This window comes from Apus apus, chromosome 3 (genome assembly GCF_020740795.1).
Source record: "Apus apus isolate bApuApu2 chromosome 3, bApuApu2.pri.cur, whole genome shotgun sequence".
Taxonomy (NCBI): domain Eukaryota; kingdom Metazoa; phylum Chordata; class Aves; order Apodiformes; family Apodidae; genus Apus; species Apus apus.
In genome coordinates, this window is record NC_067284.1 from 15,468,538 (window position 1) to 15,491,600 (window position 23,063).

A 23,063-nucleotide genomic window follows, 5' to 3' on the forward strand; every position below is an offset into this window, starting at 1 on the left:
TAGGTGGATAGCTTGTCAAGAGATGGTTGAGAAGAAGGTGCAGAGAAGGGTCATAAGGATGATCAGAGGACTGGAGGATTTGCCATACGAAGAGAGTCTGAGAGAACTGGGTTGGTTAGCCTTGAGAAGAGAAGGCTTAGGGCAGACCTTATTACCATGTTCCAGTACTTAAAAGGGTGGCTGCCAGGAAGATGGACACTTGCTAATTACAAGGAGTCACATAGGAAAGACAAGGGGTAATGGGCACAAGTTACTTCTGGGGAGATTCCAAGTGGACTCCAAAATAAAATTTTTCAGCATGAGAACAATTAGACATTGGAGTAATCTCCCAAGGGAAGTGGTGGATTCCTCTACATTGGACAGTTCTATGTCCCAGCTTGACAGGGTGCTGAGCCATCTCATTTACACTATATTATTACCTAGAAAGGTTGGAGCAGATGATCTTTAAGGTCCCTCCCAATCTGGCATTCTGTGATTCTGTGATCCTGTTTTTGTCCTTGTTTTGAAAACATTTAGGAATTCTTATTAGAGTTAACTTTCTGTTATTAGACTGAAATTCATGGCCTTGGATACTTTCTTTCAGTAACCTGATTAGTCCAAATAATGTTAAATCTAGTGCGATTTTAATCTTGTAAATCACTTTCATTTTTCTCTTTGGTCAGTGAAAGTAAATGTTTGGCTTTCTTACAAGCTTATAGCATGCTGTGCAGGCTTATAACATTACAGGAAAACATGTGAGTTCAGAAATGCCGTTATACTCTGTTTTATATTAAGTGATTTTTCTTAAATTCAGATTTTTCTGTATTGTTTTTTTCTGCAGTCAACAATTTTTCATATAAACCACTTGAATCTTGCTTTGAGAGTGTAGTTGCTTATTTTAGAGCGCCAATCTGTTTTTATTTTGTCAGTATTAAGATTTGTGTTTGTGCAATAATCAAAGACTTTCTGAGAATTGAATCCCTGGTAGGCCATTTCAGCCTGGGTGTACCAAGGGTGGTGGGACTCTTCAGTAACAGTTCTCAGGATGTTTTGTATTTATGAGTTGTGAAAACTTACTTATTGTAAGCCACCTATATATATATTTTTTTCACCTTACTTTTGAAAGACTAAGGGTTTCTCATGACAGGGGACAGAAATTGAGGTGTTTTAAGAATTAACAGCTTGCTTCAGCAGACCAAAGCAGCCTTGTGAGTTGTTTGTAGATTGTGGTTAAATATGTTGGTCAAGTGTCGTGTAGTTAGGCTTTAAAACACATTTGTTAGGGCCTCGACACATGGCTGTGGTGCATCGTTTGACTCCAGGGTAATTGTTTTTTCATGTTGCAGTTTCACTATGGGTGTAGCTGCTCTAATTGTACCCAGTGAGTGAAAGCGATGTGTCTCTGCTGCATCCTTTGTGTAGGCATGAGTGGTCATCCAAAACGTGCGATCAGGCGAGTATGGGAGCTGAGTTTGAAAAAAGAACAGTACAAAAATCCTTCTAGAGATAGTTCGGCTCTCTGTTTGCATTCAGCAGCGTGGGTCCCACCACAGCTGTGATGGGAGGTGACAGGAGTGCACGTGGAAGGCTTGTGCAATGTGTTGGGGTTGCTCCTTTTGGGAGCAAAGTGGACTTCAGCTGGATGAAGCCAACTGTTAAAGAGTTACTGTAACCATTTAGAGCTACCATAGAGGGTGGCTGTTTGTTTGTTTGTTTGGGTTTGTTTTATTTGTGTGTGTGTGGTTGTTTGTTGTTGTTTTTTTTTTTTAGGGTCTTCTAGGGTACAAGCATAGTGTATATGCTCAGATTTATTCTATTCACATAACTCATTTGCTCTGTGGAATTAGAATTTTATTCATAGTGGTGGTGAAGGAGGGATAAGGCAGGGAATTCACATCAAATAGGAAGACAGTGCAACGGGTTTAGTAGGCAATATGCCTTGTTCTCAGGAACTGCTTATTACTATTTTGCTAACATTTGTACCTTCCTCTTCCTCTGCCCACAGTTATTAAACTGTATTTTCAGGCCATCCCACTGTTCTTTCTGGTTCTGCAAAGGTATACGAAGTTACATGGAGTATCTGTGGAAACGGGACACTAAGTATATTGACACTGTATCTCACTGTTCATATAATACCTAAGACAGTAAAGTCTTTCAGAGAACATTGTGGTTACTGTTTAATACTTCTTTTTCTTAATAAGTAACCGGGTAGTAAGTGGTTTGTTTCTTCAGGAAATCTTGTGCTGTGAAGTTATTAAAAGAATAATTAAAACAATAAGTTATTATTAATAATTTAAATAATTAAATATAACTAAAAATAAATACATAAAATTAATAATAAATAAAAATAATAAAATTAAAAGAATAGGGAACAAAAATAAAACTTGCATTAAATCAGAGAGCTGCATCATCATCTAGTTTTTGTTACTAACACTACTTTGGGGAAAGTCGATACTGTGTTTTGGCAGGGGGTCTGACAGCACTGGAGATAAGAAAACTGGTTAAATGATGGTGATTTTTACCAATGTGCTTGATCTCATTGTCAGTGCTTCTCTTAGATGTCAACTTAAATTATTTGTTTTAGTTCTAAAATACAAGCATTTCTGTTCTAAAGATTATTCTCATATCTGGGTATTTAGGTCATGCTAGAAGCCCCTCTGTTCAAACTATTGTATTTTGAGAAGAAGGAACTCTTGTTTGTTGTCTGGAGTACCACATGTTTGTTCCACAGATAATCAGGAGGATTGGCTATATCAACTGTTTTGTGCTAATTCTTTCAAACTGAGAGTAAGAATCACTGAGGAGAGGTGGGCTAAAGAGGAATATAACATTTCTAAGGGGTACCTTTCATGTAAAAAAAAATATCCAACAAACAAAACCAAAAACCCCACAAACAATGAAAAACCATGGAACATTATGAAGGAGTTTAAGATAGGCAAATAGGTACTGGTAATCTGACAGTAACAGATACAGTTGAAGGTCTTAGTCTGTAAGGCTGAAAGTACTACTAATGTTCATACCTTGTGTGTTCTGTAGGAAGCCTGCAGCAGTCTGTTTTTACTGAGGTTAGAGTTTATCTGCTCTGGCCTCAGACCTATTAAAAGCATTAAGTAGTTAAAAAATCTGGTATGTTCTTGGGATGGATGTTTTCATATAGGTCTATTTCATTAGGTAAAAAGTAATCTCACAGTAAAATAATCAGCATTCCTATAAGAAATAGGGGCTCAATGTCCATATACTTATATCTCAAGCATAATTAGAAAGTACATGAGAAATAAACATATTGGGGAAAATAGTTAACTCTTCAGTTCTCTCTTCCTGTCCCCGTCTTCCCCACAAGAAAAAAAAAAACAACCACAAAAATCCCAGACAAAACACAGAATGAGAATGCTTCAGAGAAAAGCAATTGCACTTTATTGCAATTACTAATTTTAAAGTGATAGGGCAGTGGCTGGTTGTACAGGGTAGTCAATTAGACTGATGGTCTGATATAGTACAACAATTACTGTAATTCAATTTGGAGCTTGTTTGGGGTAATATGTTACGCAGCAGAATAGTTTTTAGCTGTGGTAGCTGCTGGTATTAGTGAGATTGAGCTCTTGCATCTTGAAATATGGGGTAGCTGATTGACTTAGGTTTTGTTGTTAATTGTCCTTGTGTAGAAATGTGGGGTTTTTTAAAAGATATTTACAGTGAAACTGGTAGTTAAACATGTTAACTGTTAGCATAGAGGGGGGAAAAAAACCTCACAGCAATACTTGGGAGAACGTTTAAGTATGCATAGCACTTACAGCAGAATCCAGAATAGGGTAATATTTTACTTCACATCTGAAACACTGGCAGCAAATAGCTGCATTATGTATTACAAATCTAACTAAAGAGGCTAGGTCAGAGCTTGATTCTGTCAATGCATTTATTGTGATTCTGATGCCGAGTTATTCTGCAGAGTCATGCAGAATAAAAATAAAAGCACTTAGATGTATTTCAAAGGTAATAAAGACTTGAATGTTAGTTCAAATAGCTGTGTAGCTGCATTTTCTGTATTCCCATGATGTTTGCTTGGAATAAGTAAAGTTGGGGCAGTAGGTAAAGGGTGAGATGGAGGCTAGTGCTGCTTCTTACCTTCTAGAAAATACTTTTTATGCTTAAGGTTGGAAAATTTTGTACTTTATAACACAGTTTTTATTTTCATTACAGCAATGTTTAAGAAATGTTATTGTCTTATGTGAAAAGTCTATTTGAACAAAAAGATAGTGCATTATTATACTTACAAAAGCGTATCTCCTGTGCATTTCTGTTGGAAGAAAAGGGCAGAATATATGTGTTGCAGAAAGCCTAAGGAGGAGGAAAGAGACCAGCTAGAATTTCAGCTAGGTGGGATTGGCAGGGGAAAAAAACCTGTGCTGTTTATATACTGTTTGACATAATAATTTTGGCTTAAAATTTTAAAATTCCTGTTTGTCGAGTCCAGTTTTCACTTTTCATTTAGAGTTATATGAAATTTAAATATTTGTACATCTGTTGTTTGTTTTTACTTCTACTTTCTCCTCTTGGAATCAGACATTGATATCAAGATACATTTCCATTATTCTGTTGTCATGAGCTTTCCTGTTTCAGACAAAGCGTGTAAAAGCATCCTTTAAAAAAAAATTTTTTTTTTTGTTGGTCACTTAAATCTGACTTGAAAGTACTCCTGACAGGGAGGTGTTTCTTTTTTTTTTCTGTTTTGTTGTTGTGTTGGGGTTTTTTTCCTGTTATTATTTAAGAGGAGGACAGATGGCGGTAGGTATATTTTGTGTTGGTTCTAGTTTCTTTCCACAGTTTGTCACTGTAAGAATTGTCTCCTGGTAGGCTGCACCTTAGAACAATCCAAATCATTTAAGTTTTCAAGCCACTCTTTGTCATTTAATGTATTAAATAAACTTAATTATCTTGTTCTTTCTTCAGTTATTGCTACCACACTGTGGTTCTTTTCTGTTTTTGTTTGTTTGTTGTTGTTTTTTTGTTTTTTTTTGTTTGCTTATAGTCACACATAGAAATTGGCACTAGAAAAGGCTTCATGGATACATGGTTGATGCCTCAAGCCTGTCAGTGTTTAGGAGGCATTTGGATATAATGACCTTAATAACATGCTTTAACTTTTGGTCAGCCCTGAAGTGGTCAGGTGGTTGGACTAGATCATGATTATTGTAGGTCCCTTTCAAATGGAACTATATTTATATTAAGAGAAAATCACTGTTTGTTTGTTTGTTTTTTCTGATGGAGAAGAAAGTACTTCACCTGGAGAAAACTTACTTCATACCCTGTTTTTAATAAATTAATTTCCACCATTTACTTCTTCATAGAAGGAAAAAAAGGGAAAGAAGTCCTAATAAAACCTATAAGGAAATAAGAGGGTTTTTCCCTACCAGAATTTACAGTGAAATGAAGTTTACATTTTTGTTTTTGAAAGTTTATTTTGTGTGCTTCAGTCTTGTGTAGGAAAATGAGCACCAGACATTGACTGTGCATAGTCATGGAATAGTTTATAAACAGCTCACTTAGTAGTGTGAAATCGGTTTGTTAATAAGCTGGTTTGAATTTTGCTTAGTAGTGAACGATGATTATTCAGACAAATGGTGTGCAGAAGCGTCACAAAACTACTGCATAACTTGACAAATAGACTTAAATAAAGAGAGACTATGGTGTGGGTGTAAGGTATATATTAAGCTCTTTAATAGGTATGATCAAGAATAATACCAATAGATCCCTCTTTTCAAAATATTTGCTTTAAAAACTGCATGAGGAATTGAGCCTGCCTAATTTCTGCTAAAATAAAGTGAACACATGGCAAATGGCAAATCATGAGAAGAATGACTCAAGATGTCAACTGGCTGTAGTTTTGGAATGTGTCAAAGCCAATTTGCTTCATTTACTTTAGATTTTATGCACTTGTTGAGTGTGTAAAACCGAAGGCTCTTGAGCAGGATAGAATGGCAACTGTATTGCAAATGTAGTTTTAATACTTGTGGCTAAACAGAAAAATCACTAATTATTAGTCTTTGAGACACAAGTTCAGATTCTGCAGACATGAAGTCTGGTTTCAGACAGAATTATGCAGAAGACAGAATTGGTTAAGTTTTTGTGCTCCTTTTGATAGAAGTGAAGGAGAACAAAGGCTAAGGAAATGGATCAGGGCTGTTGATGGCAGAAACCTTATGTGGGTTTGTCTTTGTGGCCATTCTCATTTTAGGGCACTCAGCTGTGTATTTTGATTACAAGTCCTCCTTGAAGTAGAAAAAAGCAAGTTTTATTTGCATGTTACTGGTAAGAAAATCAAAATAGCTAGTTCTGAATGTAGTGGTTTGTTTTTTGCCACTCTTCTAGCAGAGTGCCTGTCTGATGACATTGAATGTAGTAATTTTAATTGAGCTAATCTGTACAATCAACTGTAACTTTGTAAAAAAAAATATTTTTTTTAAAGAAAAGTCTTTTACTTTTTTAACTTGTGTGAATTTTTAAAGTAATTTAGGCAGTCAGATTCAAACATCTTTTAAGGCCTTCTGTAAGTGTAATGTAATTCACAGAAGGAACGCCCTGCTTTACTGGGAACAGCTAAACATTTGCCTGCTGATGGGAAGTGATGAATGAATTCCTTAATTTGCTTTGCTTGCTGTGCAGCTTTTGCATGACATATTAAACTGTCCTTATCTCAAAACAGCAAGGTTTCCCTCCCTTACTTTCCCTCCTAAACTTCTGATTTTCTCCTTCATCCCACTGCAGGGGAGTGAGTGAGTGAGTGTAGGGCTGAGAGGGTTAAACCACAACAGGAGCAGCAGAGAAAACTTTTCCTTCTTCAGCTGAACGTTGCATTGTTGTTGGGAATTACTGGTGCAAGCAAGACTTTTCCAGAGCCTTTGTTTCAGACACCAGCACTGTTTATGTTAACAAGTTGCTAGAATACATGAAGCAATTGCGGTGCATCAGCAAGATAGGAGAACAGTTGATAATGAGTGAGGTATATTCCCGTTAACTGGGTGTAATACAGAAGCATTGTTCTGCCTAAAATGTCAGTCAGAGCTGTCTCTAGTTGCCGAGTTACAAAACATCACAAACTTTTACTGGAATACTTTTTTTTCTTCTGCAAAGTAAAACTGTGAAGACATATTTCAGGCTGGAAAAGGAGGATAAAACTACTGCATGCTAAATCCTGCACAAGAATTGAATAAAACTGAGTTTCTATCATCCCTCTTAATTTTTATTTCTTTAAGTTGTCTTTGTTATAGTCTGAGCTGACAATAGCTTATGCGTTTAAAAAATACTATTACTTAACTGAAAGCTTTGTGTTAACAGGATTTTACTGTTGTCACATACATTCTGAAGCGTTTTTTTTCTTGTTATGTAAGATGGTCTTCTCATCTAGAATGACAGTAGTTCAAAAGAATGAGCTAGTTTTGTCTGGGCAGTCTTTAATACCAGTTCAACATTGTTATAATCAAGTGGTGAGAAGATCCATTGCTGAGATAGTAGAAGCTTATTTTGGTACTCTGCAGCTGCAAAACGCGTCATGTTTGTAACCTAATAAGAGAACCATGTATACCAATTTTAAGGTTGAATTACTTATGCCAGCATTCTAGTTTAAAAGCTTCAGATTAAAAAAAAAAATAAAAATCCAGTCTTGGAGTTTAGATGAGGTCTTGTAAATTATGTGAGTTGAGAGAGAATGTTTTTGCATTGTCTTCTCCAAAGCTGTATGAGTTATTTGGTGTATGTGAGACTTGCAGTAATTCTGTAAATGTTGCTGTCCTTACAGTCTTTGTCTCTTCTTCATCTTACAGCAACTTAAATCAACCAGATCACTCTTTAAATATAATATTTAATATATACTTTTCATTTTTCACTGTGATTATGAAAGAGCTTATTAGTCTATGACCAACTGTGCCTTTAAGTCAGAAAGTAGTAAATACCAACAGTTCTCTCTACAAAAAACTTTATAACACTACAATTTTCCTAGGAATTTGTGTAACAATCTGGAAAAAAAACCAAGTAATTATTCAAAAAATTTCTGTTCTTTATCAAACGTTTTGTTTGCTCTTTCATACACTAGGTGAAATACTACAGACACTTGGCACCTGATCACTTGCTTCAAATATGCCATCGACTTGGACCACTTCTAGAGCAAGAAATTCCCCAAAGTGTCCCTGGAGTGCAGACGTTACTAGGGGCTGGCAGACAGTCTTTGCTTCGTACAAACAAAAGTATGAACATTTAATGGGAATTTAAAGAGTTCTTGATATTTCATGCCTTTTCTGCATTTTCTCGTGAAAAATCGCTTGCCTACCTTTTTTGTTTAATTCTCTAAAACAGGTTGCAAACATGTTGTATGGAAGGGATCTGCTCTTGCTGCACTACATTGTGGGAGGCCTCCAGAGTCCCCTGTAAATTATGGCAGTCCACCTAGTATAGGTGAGTCAGTTTTTTTCTGGTATTACCATTGAATATCTCCCAGGGTGACTTATTGTGATCATAAGAACTAAGTAGTACTTCTGTCTATATTTATCCTTGTTTGTGTCATATACCTTACCTTCAGTAGTATTTTTATCAAGATGTTGTGTTGTCATATTTACCACTTGTATATGGGGAGAAGATGGGTATTGTAGATGCATAAACAAGTTCTGCTCTGAAGCTAATTTTGTCTTTGAAGTATGAAATTAAATAAAATAAACTTAAACAGTCGATACATACAAATAAACCCCTTCTTATTAAAGATGTAATAAAGCTGTTGGTAAATAAATAATTAGTACTGTAGAACAGCTTAAAACAGGACAGCATGACCTGCACCCATTGTTAGGGAGAATAAGTTATGTCAATTTATAATAGCTTTCTTTGGAAAGATTTGAGTGTCTCGTCAAAAGTATTCTTTCTGGCCTCTGGTCTATTCAGTAATTTTGTAGCTGTGCTTTAGTTTGCTCAGCTATATCATGGAATAATGTGTGTGCTGTCTGTACCATTGAAAAACTGAGAAGCTGGAGGTCAGGGGTATTGTTTTTGTTTTTTAGTTATTATTTTTGAACTCTCATATTGTCACGAAAACATGCTCATTAACTGTCAACCTCTTAACAAGAAGATAATACTTTTTTTAATTGCTAGAATTATCAAGATGTGGTATTTTTAGGATATTCTTTTAAGGAGCACCATTTTTTGTTTGTCATTGGTAGGCAAATGTGCAAAATTACTTGTTTTGTCATTTTTCTCTGCTGATGTCCAGGTGGGAAGATTGATAACAGTGTGGATGATTTCAAAACAGCAGTGGTTTATAGTAAAATGGTAGTTGCAGAGAGTTGTGCAGTGTTGGATGAGAATGTCCAGTGGGTTAGTTCCTGATCAGGTGCAGCTGCTGTTGCAAAACAAGGGATTTTGTCTTGGCAAAAAAGAGAAGACTGATGATACATTGCAGGAGCTGTTGAGTAACAATGTACAAATACATAGCCAGGTGCTTTTCAGAACAAAGGCATACTTATTGCGGTAACTTGCTCTTTTCCATTTCCATGTTTTCTATTTTTCCTTTTTTTTCAATCTCCAAATTCATTTTGAAGGCTATTGGTAGCCTGCAATTTTTCCGTGAATTGAGAAAGATCTGTTTTATTTATATATATAATGTAATTGGGAAAACCTAATTTGGGCTATTTGTATTATTTGTAATGTTGAAGCAACTCAAAATCAAATCTCAAAATGCACACCATTACACTTTACCCAGAGAATTGTAGCTCTCCCTTCACAGCAGAAGCATTCTACAGCTGAGGAGCTCTTAGGTTGAGCACAGCCAATTTTGACTTGGTCAGATGGCAAAGTATTTGGTGTCCTGGTAGCACTTTGATTTTAAAGCACAAGTTGCATGCTTTCCATCGTATTTCTGTAGGTGCTTGGAATATAGGAAGAGAGCATGGTTTTGCTGGGTGTTTAGAACTAAGTTTTTAGAACTTCCTCAGCTAGTACGTGTATTGGTCAGAGGTTGTTCACTTAAACCTCTTATATCACCTGCATCCATTCAATATGGTAATGCTTAGAGCTGCTGTTTTGGTAGTCACGTAGAGAGTTGGTTTTATGTTGTGCATTGGATGTGGGGGAGAAAAGGTTGTCGCTGAGTGGAATAATTCCCATAATGAGTGTCTGTGCCTTGTCTTGAAGATTGTAGACTTGGAAGATCTTGAGCTAGATTAGCAGCTATTCCTACAAGGTGACTGGAGGACTGAGCTTTTTAGTAGCTCACGTTTTTTTTGGTGGTTGCCTTACCTTGTCCTTTTCTTGGGAATATACTGGAACAGGCTGCCCAGAGAGGTTGTGGAGTCTCCTTCTCTGGAGACATTCAAAACCCGCCTGGACGCCTTCCTGTGTGATGTACTCTAGGTGACCCTGCTCTGGCGGCGGGGTTGGACTAGATGATCTTTCGAGGTCCCTTCCAGCCCCTATGATTCTATGATTCTATGATTCAGAACATGTTGGAGAAACGAGAGTGGAAGAGGACTGTTTTGCATTGTCCTGTAGCTTGTTCCATGTTATATAGTTACTGAAGAGAGACCGTTGTATGAAACCCATGTCAGCTGGAGTTCAAAGAAAGTTGTGGAGTTGCTGTGGTAGTGGATTTAAATGTTAAGATAAATAACTTCCAGGCTATTTCAGGGAAGAATAAATTAGGCTTTCTAAATAAATACTATTTTTGTTGAACCTTTTGCAGTGCACTGAAAATTTGCAAAATTACAGTTATTTCAACATACCACTTTTTAAATTGCCAATAATTTCCTTTTCCAAACATTGGATAAGTGCTGGTAACTGAATGTTTTTAACTGTGAAGTGTATTTGGATTTTTTGGATGTCTGGTTCAGAGCTGTGCGTTAAAGCATTTTGTTTTGGTTTATTCTGTTCAAGTCTGATCTTCTCAATGAATTCCTGAACTGGAATGACACTTCTTTTATTAACTGAACTAGAAAATTTTGTTCTCTTTCCTTAAATAACTTCTTCATTTCCCCTTGGAATGCTGTATTTCATGTATTTGCTTAACAAAAAAATGAAATAAAATTAGAACCTGTTATTCTTCAGGCTGTATGTATTTCAGGTGGAGAATTCACTAACTGTTGAGGAACAGAAAAGATACTCAAGTCTTTCCCTCTTGTCTAGGAAAACTTAATTTACATTTCATTGAGCATACAGAAATACTCATTCATTTCCTAGCCTGGGAAACCAGTGTGATTATGATGGTGATGGGATAGAACATCCCTCAGCCTTTCCTCATAAGAGAGCCTTGGGTCTTTTTAGTCTGGAGAAGACTGGGGGGATCTTACCAATGCTTATAAATACTTGGTGGGTGTCTGGAGAATTGGGCCAGTCAGTGGTGTTTTTCAGTGGTGTCCAGTGTCAGGACAAGAGGTAATGTCACACAAACTTCAACATAGGAAGTTCTGTCTGAACATGAGGAGGAACTTGTTTACTTTGAGGGTGGCAGAGCACTGAAAAAAGCTGCCCAAAGCAGTTGTGGAGTCACTGTCTGTGGAGTCAGTCTCTGGAGATGTTCAAAACCCTCCTGGATGCCATCCTGTGCAACCTGCTCTAAGTGAACCTGCTCTGGCAGGGGGGCTGGACTAGGTGATCTTCAGAAGTCTTTTCCAACCCCTAAGATTCTGTGGTTCTGTGATTCTTCAGAATTAAATTTTTGTGTACATTGTGCCAGGTGCCTTGTTTATATAACATTAAAATGCATCTGTACCTCTCTAGAAACTGCAGAATATCTGTAGAACATCATAAAGAGAAACAAAACTTGAAGTCAGAATAATATTTGTTCAGTTGCTGTCACTTGTGCAACATCTCTTACTAAAAGTTGAAGTGTTTAATGAAGAACTAAAAGAGCTGTGTCATATGCTACTTTGTTTTGTTAAAGGTCCCATCTTCTTGGATGCAGAAACAGAAAATTAACTTTTATTTCAGTAATTTTCAGGAACTGCTGAAAAAGCACAGATCTGAAGCATAGAGCTTTGAAAGCTCTGAGTTCAAAGATGTGGGGAAGCTGGTTACTCATGTGTTGAAGACCTGAATGAGGCTGGCTGTTCACCCCAGACAACAAAGAATGTTTTTCCTGACCAGTGAATACATCTGCCTTTTAAAAACAGTATTTTGTGATCTTACTGAACACCTCAAGAGAAGTTCTGAGGTGTTTTTCACTTTTCTCACAGTTTTTTGTATTAAATGCTGCTGCTGTTTTGGCTGCAAAGAGAATATAAGGTTCTGAAAGTGGTATAGATACCTGTTTTAGAAATACATACTTTAGGTCTAAAAGCTGACCTAAGAGTACTTTGTGTATTATTCTGTTAATTAAAGGAAAAAAAAAAAAGACCACCTTGTGTTAAAAGGATCTGTGTAAAAGTAACATCTTGTTACATGTGTTTATTCAAGGCTAAAGTTAATTATGTTAAAGTGAATGACTTCATGTTAAGCAAAACTAAATGAGCTATAGAAGTCTTACAATACTTTTAGTAAAAGACAAACTGAAGAAATATATAGTGAAAGTAAGTGGGATTGCATTGAAGTCCATGCATTGTATTGGTCCGTGCTGCCATCCAGGAGGATCCCTCAACAGGCTAGAGAAATGGGTCTACAGGAATTTAGTGAAGTTCCACTAAGGGAAATGCAGAAGTCCTGCCCCTGGAAAGGAATAACCTTATGTGTCAGTGGATACTGGGGGCTGACTGGCTGGAAAACAGCTTTGTAGAAAATCAGTTGGCTGTTCTGTTGCTGAACGTAGCAGGCATTGGGTCTACAATGTGCCCTTTCTCAAAGAAACTCCTATGCCTGGAGTGTTGGAATGGAAGGATACAGGCTCTTTAGGAAGGACAGGCAAGGTAGATGAGGGAGTGTTTCCCTCTTCTTTAGTGGCCAGCTGGAGTGCATGGAGGTCTGCCTTGGGATGGATGGAGAGCTGATGGAGCTCTTATGGGTCAGGATCAAAGGGAGGGCAGGGACAGGGGATGTTATAGTGGGGGTCTGCCACAGGCAACCCAGCCAGGAAGACTGAGCAGATGAGGCCCTTTATAGACAGACAGGAGTAGCCTCATCTTCACAAGCTCTGGTCCTTATTGGAGACTTCAGACACCACAGTATCTGTTGGGAAGGACAACACAGCAGGGCATAAACAATCCCAGAGGTTCTGGAATGTGTTGATGGTAACTTCCTTCTGCAGGTGATAAAGGAACCAATGAGGAGAGGTGCTATGCTGGAACTTGCTCCCACCAATACTTGTTTCCAGTATCAGAGCATTGCCTTTTATTTTCTCCAATGTGTTAGTCGTTATTAAACAAAGGGTGTTTCACCTCTTGAGTTTCCCAGGGATATTAGCAAGTTGCCTGTTGCCGGTTCATGTCAGTAAGAATCATAAGAAATACTGGCTTAGGTTCTGTTAATCTTCTTTAGTAATTAAAAAAACAAACAAAAAACCTCACCCAAAATCAAACTTGAAATTTATCTCAGGTACTTCAAAAAAGTTTTTCATAAGTTTAGATGTATATTAAAAATCACAGAATCTTAGGAGCTGGAAGGGACCACGAAAGATCATCTAGTCCAACCTCCCTGCCAGAGCAGGGTCACCCAGAAACTTGTCCAGGCAGGTTTTGAATGTCTCCAGCGAAGGAGACTCCACAACCTCCCTGGGCAGCCTGTTCCAGTGCTCTGTCACTCTCACAGTAGTTTTTTCTGATGTTTACGTGGAACCTCCTATGTTCCAGTTTGCACCCATTGCCCCTTGTCCTATCACTGGACATCACTGAAGAAAGCCTGGCTCCATTGTCCTGACAATCGCCCTTAACATATTTGTAAACATTGATGAGGTTGCCCCTCAGTCTCCTCTTCTCCAAGCTAAAGAGACCCAACTCCCTCGCCTTTTCCTCAGAAGGGAGATGTTCTCCTCCCTTAATCATCTTTGTGGCTCTGCGCTGGACTCTTTCCAGCAGTTCTCTGTCCTTCTTGAACTGAGGGGCCCAGAACTGGACACAATACTCCAGATGCGGCCTCACCAATGCAGAATAGAGGGGGAGGAGAACCTCTCTTGACCTACTAACCACACCCTTTCTAACGCACCCCAGGATGCCATTGGCCTTCTTGGCCACAAGGGCACATTGCTGGGTCATGGTCATCCTTCTGTCCACCAGGATGCCCCAGTTCCTTTTTCCGACACTGCTCTCCAGCAGGTCAGTCCCCAACCTGTACTGGTACCTGGGGTTGTTCTTCCCCAGATGCAAGACTCTACACTTGCCCTTGTTGAATTTCATCAAGTTTCTCCCTCCCTAACTCTCCAGTCTGTCCAGGTCTTCTTGAATGGCAACACAGCCTTCTGGTGTGTCAACTACTCCCAGTTTAGTGTCATCAGCAAACTTGCTGAGGGCAGACTCTGTTCCCTCATCCAGGTCATTGATGAAAATATCAAACAGTACTGGTCCTAGTACTGACCCCTGAGGGACTCCGCTAGTCACAGACCTCCAACTAGATTTTGTCCCATTGACCACAACTCTCTGACATCTTACTTTCAACCAGTTCATGATCTGTCTCACCACCTGATCATCAAGAGCACAGTTCCTCAGTTTATCTACAAGGATGCTGTGGGAGACAGTGTCAAATGCTTTACTGAAATCAAGATGAAATTACAAGCCTATATGAAATAATTGGTTGTCTTATTCTGAAGAGTGCTTACAGTTCTGATTTATGAACAAAACATATTTTCAAATTAACCTTCTAGTTAAGCTTTTTTACCCTCTGTGGGCTATGGTTGCATTTGAAGGCATTGCTAGAAGCTGATTTTCAAGAACTGTTTCCATCTTATATTAAGAAAACAAAAGATGACTTATGAGTAGGCTGAGATTATTGTGTAAGTTCACTATATTGTTGTGACAGAGACCTTCCTTACTCTGTGTAGGTATTTATTTAGGTTTGGTGATTTTTTTTTATTTTTTTTTTTTGCCTTTTTGTTAAATGTAAGATGATTTGTCAGAAATAGAAAGTAGATTTATCTTGTGACTGAGCTGATCTTGCTCTCCTGCTGTTCCAGAGTAGACTGTTGGCAAGGAAAAGCTTTGTCATGAAGCGAATGCTGCTGCATCTTCTTGTATGAGGAGAGGGTGAAGAGGATATAGTGGAGACTTAAGGCAGTGGTGGAGCATAGACAAGTGCCACAGTTAACTGTCCCTTCTCCAACTAGGAGAACTTCCTTGAGTCTTGGACAACATTGGTATTTTGCATCAAGTTTGCATATTTAATGTAGTTTGACCTGAGCTGATTCATGAACCAGTTGGTCTGGGCCGAAACCAAGCAATGTGAGAAGTTTATAGCTGTTTCACCATTGATGGTAGGGAGTGAATGTGATTGGTGCCCAGACCCCTGCCCTGGTCGGGCTCAGTTCACTAGTAGAAATGTAGTAATGGTCACATACAAAAAATGCCTAACCAGAGTAGTGATAAAAGTATCAACTGCCTCTTTGTACTGATAGATCTCAAATTTGTGTGTGTAGTACTGTGGACATTGTTGGGCATTTTATTTTTTTTTTACTTTTCATGAATTCAGAAGCTGGAGATACGAATATGTTACGTGCTTTATCACAGTTCTCTGGAATACAGAGTGGATCACTATTGCAGTTTTTTTGGCCTAATGATGATCATACAGGGAGCTGTTTACATGGATGCATAAACATTAATCATAACATGGAACTTTATTGTCTTTACTGAAGTTCTTGGTTGAAGGTTTCCATTTTGTTAGAACAAGTACATTCCTGCTTCTGAACCTTCTTAGCTCTTAAACTTGAAAAAGAATCCCAAGCCCTTTGAACAAGGTTGTTAGTAAAAATAAAAATGTTCTGCAAGGTTTTGGTACATTTATATGCAATTTTTAGTTTTATTTTGTTTGTTTGTTTAATGGTATTGGGTGGCAATATTCTTAAAAAAAAAAATCCATTGTCTTGCAAGTAATGGATAAATGTTTGATTATGTAGACCTAAAAAAACCAAGTTGCCTTGGAGAAGATTTGAATGTTTACCCATCTACAGTTCTGTGAAAGTTCTTATGCTTGTGAAATTTGAGGGAGGTTACTCCTCCCTGGAACCTGCCTCAGTCCTGAATTTTCCAAGTGGGAAGCATATGTTTGGGCACTTAAAGTTGAAAATTGTGTTGCATCTTTATCCTCTACCTTGCAGTTTGGTACTTTTTTGCATGTTTGTATCATATGTTGCTTTTGTATGTATCTTTCCCTAACTATGGCAAAATGAGATACCCTAGTAAGCTGTTCATACAGCAAGGAGTATAGTGTTGAAATAAATTTACCCTTCTTGAAAACTCTTATAGTTTAGGAACCTAATATAAATGCTGTCTCTTCTTTCTTTCCCCATTCAATAGTGGATACGCTGTTTTCAAGAAAGCTGAATGGGAAATACAGACTGGAACGCCTTGTTCCTACTGCAGTCTACCAACATATGAAGATGCACAAACGAATTTTAGGACACTTATCTTCTGTATACTGTGTAACTTTTGATCGGACCGGCAGGCGAATATTTACTGTAAGTGCAAACTCTTTATTTATTTATTATTTTAAAAGTACTAATAGCATGCCACCTAATTGTTTCCAAAAAGTAAATGTGCTGATGTTGTGTATGAAGAGCAGATAAATGTTTTACTGCTGTTACTTCCAAATACGCTTTTTAATAGCTGTGCCAATTTGCATGTTAAAATAGGTCTGGCAGGCATGTCTTAAAGCTAGATGTGGTGGTGTTGCCTGATCTGTGTAGTTCAGTCAGAAAATTCAGGTTATTTTCTGTGGAAAGGAATTGCTCTTTATAGGTTCTTTCTTCTGGACTTGTTTTCTCTAGCAAAAACATACGTAAAAGAGTGAATCACCACCACCAAATTTGGTTGGAAAGTCAGAGGATAATCAATATGTAATAAGATTATTTTGACTCGTTTCTGTGACTTTTGTTAAATGTAAAGCATGATTGCTAAGTTTAACAGTAACTATTGCCTAGTTTGTAACTATTTCCTTTTTTATTTTTTTGCTGTTTTTTTTTGTTGTTGTTAGTTTTGTGGGTTTTTTTAAATAATTATGAAAAGGATGTCTGAAATGAGTACTGAAATTTCAAGTTTCCTGAGGAATGGGAATTACAAAATCAGATAGGTGTCACTGCAATTTGGATTTCTTGGTAAGCAGTCAATTTTTGTAGAGCCAAAGATCTCATAAATAACCATTTCATGCCAGTCTGCTACACTTTGGCTGCTTTTATTATTACTGCCTTTCCACAAACACTGGATGTAACTGGTAACTTTGTGGATCCAGGAGCTTGATTGTGTCCTTTCTAACCTCATGGCAGAAACTTGGCAACGAGGGTGGAAATACAGTTCAGTTCTCCTACTTTATGCATTGCTGTTCTAACTTCTAAAATTATTGTAAATATAATTTGCCCTTTTACCCAAATACACCTTGCTTTGTTGTGTACAGGGATTTGTGGTTGCAGGGATCGGACACTTAGTGTGTTAAACAGACTTCTGTGTGTTCTTTCATTTGTTGCTTCACACATAGCAGAGACTTTCTTTCTATTTATTTTTCATTGCCAAGCTAAGTCCCTCACCAGTCAGCCATTAAATTCTTATCTCCTGTAGTTTATGTATGATTAACCTATCAGGAAAAGGGCACTCTGTTGTGGGTGCCATGTGACATGGCAGAATGGATTAGAGATTTTTATGTGTGCAAGTGTAAAAAACCACACTCACCCTGTTCACCTCTAAACAAAGGCTTCTGTTTCTGCTTCCTAGATGCAGTGCATAAAACTCGTTAAGGTCTCTTGATTCTTCATTTTCCTAAAACTTTCCCATTTTCCTCAAATCTTTAGTCTGCCAGGGATGTATTAAAATTCCTGTGAATGCCTCTGCAGTCATCGTTTCTTGTTGCACATTCCCTTGCATTTTCCAGTCTGATTTAAAAGTGATTAAAGAGAGAATTCCCTTGACTGTAACAGCTATTGATTTCCAAAAGAAAAGTAGGAGAACCTGAAATAAAATGGGAGGGAGCAATATTGCTTCTGCAACCCCAAAGCTTTGCTGGCAGTCCTATGGTGACAGATATACTGGGGTCCTGGTATGATGGCTTGAAAAAGGTCCCAGTTTATATCATTATTTCAATCTAAAGTTAGATAAAGTGTCCATAGAAATTAATTGTGGCTGGTGCATTTTAATTTTGGAGGGCCTGGGGCATAACTTCTTGGCTTAGTGCTCTCAGGTAAATCCAGTGGTTTTTTGTGTAGATGTTTAAGTGGTTGTTGACAAATGGAAAACTTAAAGGGCTGCTTTCTGCATTCCAGTAAAATGCAAATTGCTGTAGCAATTGTGATGTAGTCATTGAATAAACAATCATGAACTGTCTTGTTGTAATTGTGTGCGTATAATGAAATAATGCCAGTTCTTTTCAATCTGCACCATTACAATTTCTGAAGTCTCCAGTGTAGTAACTAGAAATAGGAATTTATAATATAAAGTAAGGCAAATTTCATTCCACACTTCTGTTGCAAGCATATAAATTTGTATGTATCAGTAGGGAATCATTCTTGCTTTACGTTATTACTCTGCAACGTCCAGTATTCAGTGTGACATTAGCTGGGTAAGAGGTTGTTTTAGATTTATAATTGGTTGTAGTAGATGAATGATAACTGTTTCATTTTCTTCCTGACCTCTGAAGGATAGAATGCCTCTAAATTCAAGTTCTGTTTATGTTGTGTTTCAAATTAAAAAGAAAAGAAATTGTTCTCAGCACATTTTTGAGTCATACTCTTCTGGGAGATTTTGTCTTTGCTAGGAAGATGCTCTTAAGTTTGCCTAAAGGCAAAACAGGATATTATGCAGTTTTCCTACTAGCTAGTAGGTCATGCAGCGACTTTCTATTTACATTCTTTTACATGTTTCACAGGAGATTTCTAGAGATCAACCTCTTACCTGTTTATTTTTTTTCTGAATATAGAAAAAATAATACACTGACTGTGTTGTCTTGGTAATTTAGGGGTTTTGTTTTTAATTAACTGCAATTAAAGCATCCTCTTTATGTGCAAAGACACAGCTGAAAATCTGTCAGCCATCACTGAAAAAAAATTAATTATTTCTGAGACTGTGTATTCTGGATCTCTTGAAATGTGTGACATGCAGAACCCTTGCAGCCTAATAGAAACATGTTTTCTTTTCTGCTTCCTGCACTACTTAACTTTCTGACTGTAAAGAAGGATGGCCATCTCCTTTCCCCCGGCCTTTTGTTCCTGTCTCCTCTGAAATACTTTTTCTAGGGAATAGTAAACACCGTTGTGTGATAGTCTGTGCAAGGTTTCCAACCCAAGATTAATTTGTATGTTTTCTGGCAGTTTCATTTCAGCCACAAGTCTCTGTAATGGTAGGAAATGAAACCAGTTTTACTCCATACCTTGGAAATGCTGTCATCAGTTCTCTCTTGGTGCTGAACTTATTCTAGGATTCACTTTTGACAAATGCTTTTAATAGTCACATAAATTGTAACAGTTGCAGACGTAACCTTGAATATATGAGCTGTGGTGTAAGCCAATGCCCTTGCTAATAAAACTGCAACAGTATTTTGAGTTGTCAGTTGTCCTGTTTAGTTCAGACAGAATCTCATTAATTTATTTGAACTCTAATACTGTTATCTTGCCAAGATGCTAATAATTTACACTTCTACCTTAATATTTTTTCTTTTTTTTTTTCCCCCTCTTTTTTTCTTGTAGAGACCTGTTAACAGTGTCTTAATTTTTCTCTGCAATGGGGATGTACAACATGTGCCTCTATAGCTATACTATGTGCAGCTGGTAGGAACAAGGCTGGTTTTATGCTGATCATATTTCTTTGGTTTGTTGTTATTAAATAGACCTCTGGGGATCCTCCAGATGGTATTAGGTCCCAGAAGTAGCTTTTCTTGCTGACTGTTTTACATCTTTAAGTTGTCTATGTGCAGGTTGCTCTCAATCACTTGTATTCTACAAGCAGTGTTTTAGGAGACTCATAATGCTGGGTTTGGTTTATTTGTTGTCTTTGTTTGTTTGCTCATCCAGTAAAATTGCAGGCTGTAAGCATACTGTAAACTCAGTAGTTTATTAATAATATTGATCTGTACAATGTGAAAACTGCTGAAGCATGTTTTATGTAAGATGTCTAGTTTTGTAGACAGTGGGGTTTTTTAATATTTATGCAGCTCCAAGAAAAATGGCACCAGTGGTTTGAGATTTTTAGGCTATGATCAATTAATACTAAAGGCTTGGTTCTCTTCTCAGGCATGTACTGCTTTGAGAAAGAGATTAATCCACATGTGAGTGATTTCTACCCAATATAGTATTTTGGAGGTTTGGGATTCCCTCCTGTCAGGTCATCCTTTTGTGAAGTCAGGCTGTTTGTCAGCATCAGTTTTGCACACATGCTTGTGTGCCCCTTTTTTTCTCCTCTGCTTCGTGGGGTGTTTTTTTTTGGTGGCAGCTATGCTTTCTTGAAGAATACACAAGCTTCTTCATACTCTTAAGTCTTGCATCATAACAGTTGAACAGAACGAGCTTATATTTTTCAGATAGTAATTTCATCTTGTAGGTGTAGAGTTTGGAACTTTTTGAAGGTTTAGATATAGAAGTGCAAATTTGAATCTAGAAACACAGGAACAGTTAAGGAAACTAATTGAGTAGTATGGGGAAAAAAACCCTGATTCTGAGTGCTTTTATGTTTGTTTTAAGGGATTAAAACTGAATCTGCTTAGAACTTTATAAGTAGAGTTTAGAGAAAAATGGAGGTCTTTTTTCTCTAAATTGCTTGTAAAGCTCTAAACAGCAGGTTTGCTAGTTCTGTGGTAACTTGTTCATTGGAATTGTTTGTGTTAACTTGTTCATTGGAATTGATTTGGAAATGTGCATTACTGAGATTGTTTACCAGCTTTCTTCCCCTATTTTTCCCTTCTCTTCAGCTTCTCAGCAACTTAGTGAATAAATCAAGCTATAAGTGAAATTAGCCTGTGTGTATTATGATTGTCAAAAGCTTTCTGTGTCTGAGCTAATAATTTACCCTTTTATTCTTTCCTTTTAACAAATAACACCGTGTGTCTCTGTCACAGTATTCAGTATGAGTGAGATTTCCAGCCTTTTCATAAGCATTAATGCTGACAACTGCATTTAAGCTTAGTTAAACACCTGTAAATTAAAGAGGTCCTTGAATCTTCTTTCCTCGAAACAAAAAGTAAGCCTGAGGAAGTTGCCTGGTTTGCAGGGTATTACTACAGGTGAGGCTGGGTGTTTAAAAGTTGGGTAACTGCACGTGTGCAATTCCTCTCCTCTCAGGTACTAGTTTTGAATTTGATAATGTACTGAGTAAAATTTAGCTACCTTTTAAAGTAGAGAACCGATTTTTTTTTTTTTAATGTAGTAACTACATAAAAATTAAGGAAATAAGGGGAAAGAAATTGTCTGTTCATCAGCATTAATATAAGTAAGCTAGTCAGTGTTCATGTAAAAAAGGCAACCCTCCCTAACTTTCCAAATCCTTCTGGGCATTTCAATAACTGCAGGATGTATCTGGCTTCCATTCTGAAATAATTTCTTGGAGCATTTGCCTGGCTCTTCAGTGGGATAGCTCTTCTTCTCACTTAGTGGCTGTGTCCATGAGAACTTTCATGTTGAGTATCCTGGTACTGGGCTATCCAGAAGAGTAGCTAAATTGACCCATGACAGTGTGGGATTTCTGTAGTTATGTGAATGTAGGCTAAAGAGTGTACTAAATAAGGAAAATAAATGTAATTTACCTGTTTACAAAATCTGTAATATTGAAAAAAGTATCAGTAGCCTCTAAATATTTTTGAGACTTTCGGTTCTTAGATGTTTACATTCACCAAATACTTACCAGTCTTCTAAAAATCTTAAAATTATACTATTGGTTGGAGAAGACCTTTGTGATCAATTGTTAACCTAGCACTGCCAAGTCCACCACTAAACCATGTCCCTAAGCACCATATCTACATGTCTTTTGAATACCTTGAGGAATGGTGATTCAACCTATTCCCTAGGCAGCTTGTTCCAGTGTTTGACAAACCTTTCAGTGAATATTTTTTTCCTAATACCCAATCTAAACCTTCCCTGGCACAACTTGAGGCCTTTTCCTCTTGTCCAATTGCTTGTTCCTTGGAAGAACAGACCAATACCCACCTTTCATCAGCCTCCCTTCAGGTGGCTGTAGAGAATGATAATGTCTCTCCCTAAGGCTCCTATTTTCAAGTCTAGACAACTCCCATTTCCCTCAACTGTTGGTCCCTGTACCATGAGTACCTTTTGTTGTAAAAAGTGGGTGATAGTATTTGCCCCTAAGCGAATGAAGGAAGGATATACGACAAATCTCCATCAGTGTCTCTGTGCAATATTCAAATGTCATTGAGTGAGATGCGGGGATACTCAGGCGTTCAAGGAGGTGCAAGAATGCAATGAAAAATGAACAGCTGAGTTCTGAAATTTTTGCTAGGACCTTGAATTTGCTGCACATAGGCAAGAAGCTGTTACAGTGATGTGTGAAGATCAGCAAAATGTAAATTAAATGTGAGTAAGTGGAAGAAGTCTCTGAAGTTTGTGAGAAGAGTGGTCATTTCAGTATTTGTTACTGTGAATATCAAAGTAGATTTATCATACTTCAGCTTAATAATGGAATAGCTGTTCATACAGCCTCTTTATCTTATTATTACTGTGGTAAGTATACTACTAAGATTGGTAGGGCATGAAGATTAAGCTAGTAAGATAAGGAACATGAGTGGATATAATGCAAAATTACAAACACTATAGCAATTCATAATTCTTTTTTGCATTTTAAGTGCATAAATCCAATTTGCCTTAGGATTTATGATCTGTATTATAAATGCATCAGGCTAAGTCTATATTGTTGAGAATTAATGTAACCTAATGTTGTGTTTTAAATGCTGTGTGGAAAACTCTTAAAAGTAGCAGGGGAATATTTATCAAATGCCATCAGTTCTGTTATTTAGTTTATGGTGTTAGTCAATTGTAACACCAAAACAGCTAATGG

The 23,063-nt window shown here is 37.3% G+C and overlaps 1 protein-coding gene across 4 annotated transcripts in view; it reads left to right on the forward strand.

Annotated features, from left to right (window-relative positions):
- The window catches only part of PHIP (pleckstrin homology domain interacting protein), a 105,877-nt gene that overhangs the window by 3,539 nt on the left and 79,275 nt on the right, over positions 1-23,063 (forward strand). For all 4 annotated transcript variants that reach the window (XR_007888920.1, XM_051613752.1, XM_051613755.1 and 1 more), the window contains exons 5-7: positions 8,066-8,216; positions 8,326-8,424; positions 16,380-16,540. Coding sequence is in view for 3 of the 4 variants with exons in the window: in XM_051613752.1 (XP_051469712.1) it covers positions 8,066-8,216; positions 8,326-8,424; positions 16,380-16,540 (411 nt within the window). In the remaining variant the exon portion in view is untranslated. The remainder of the gene's footprint in view (positions 1-8,065; positions 8,217-8,325; positions 8,425-16,379; positions 16,541-23,063) is intronic.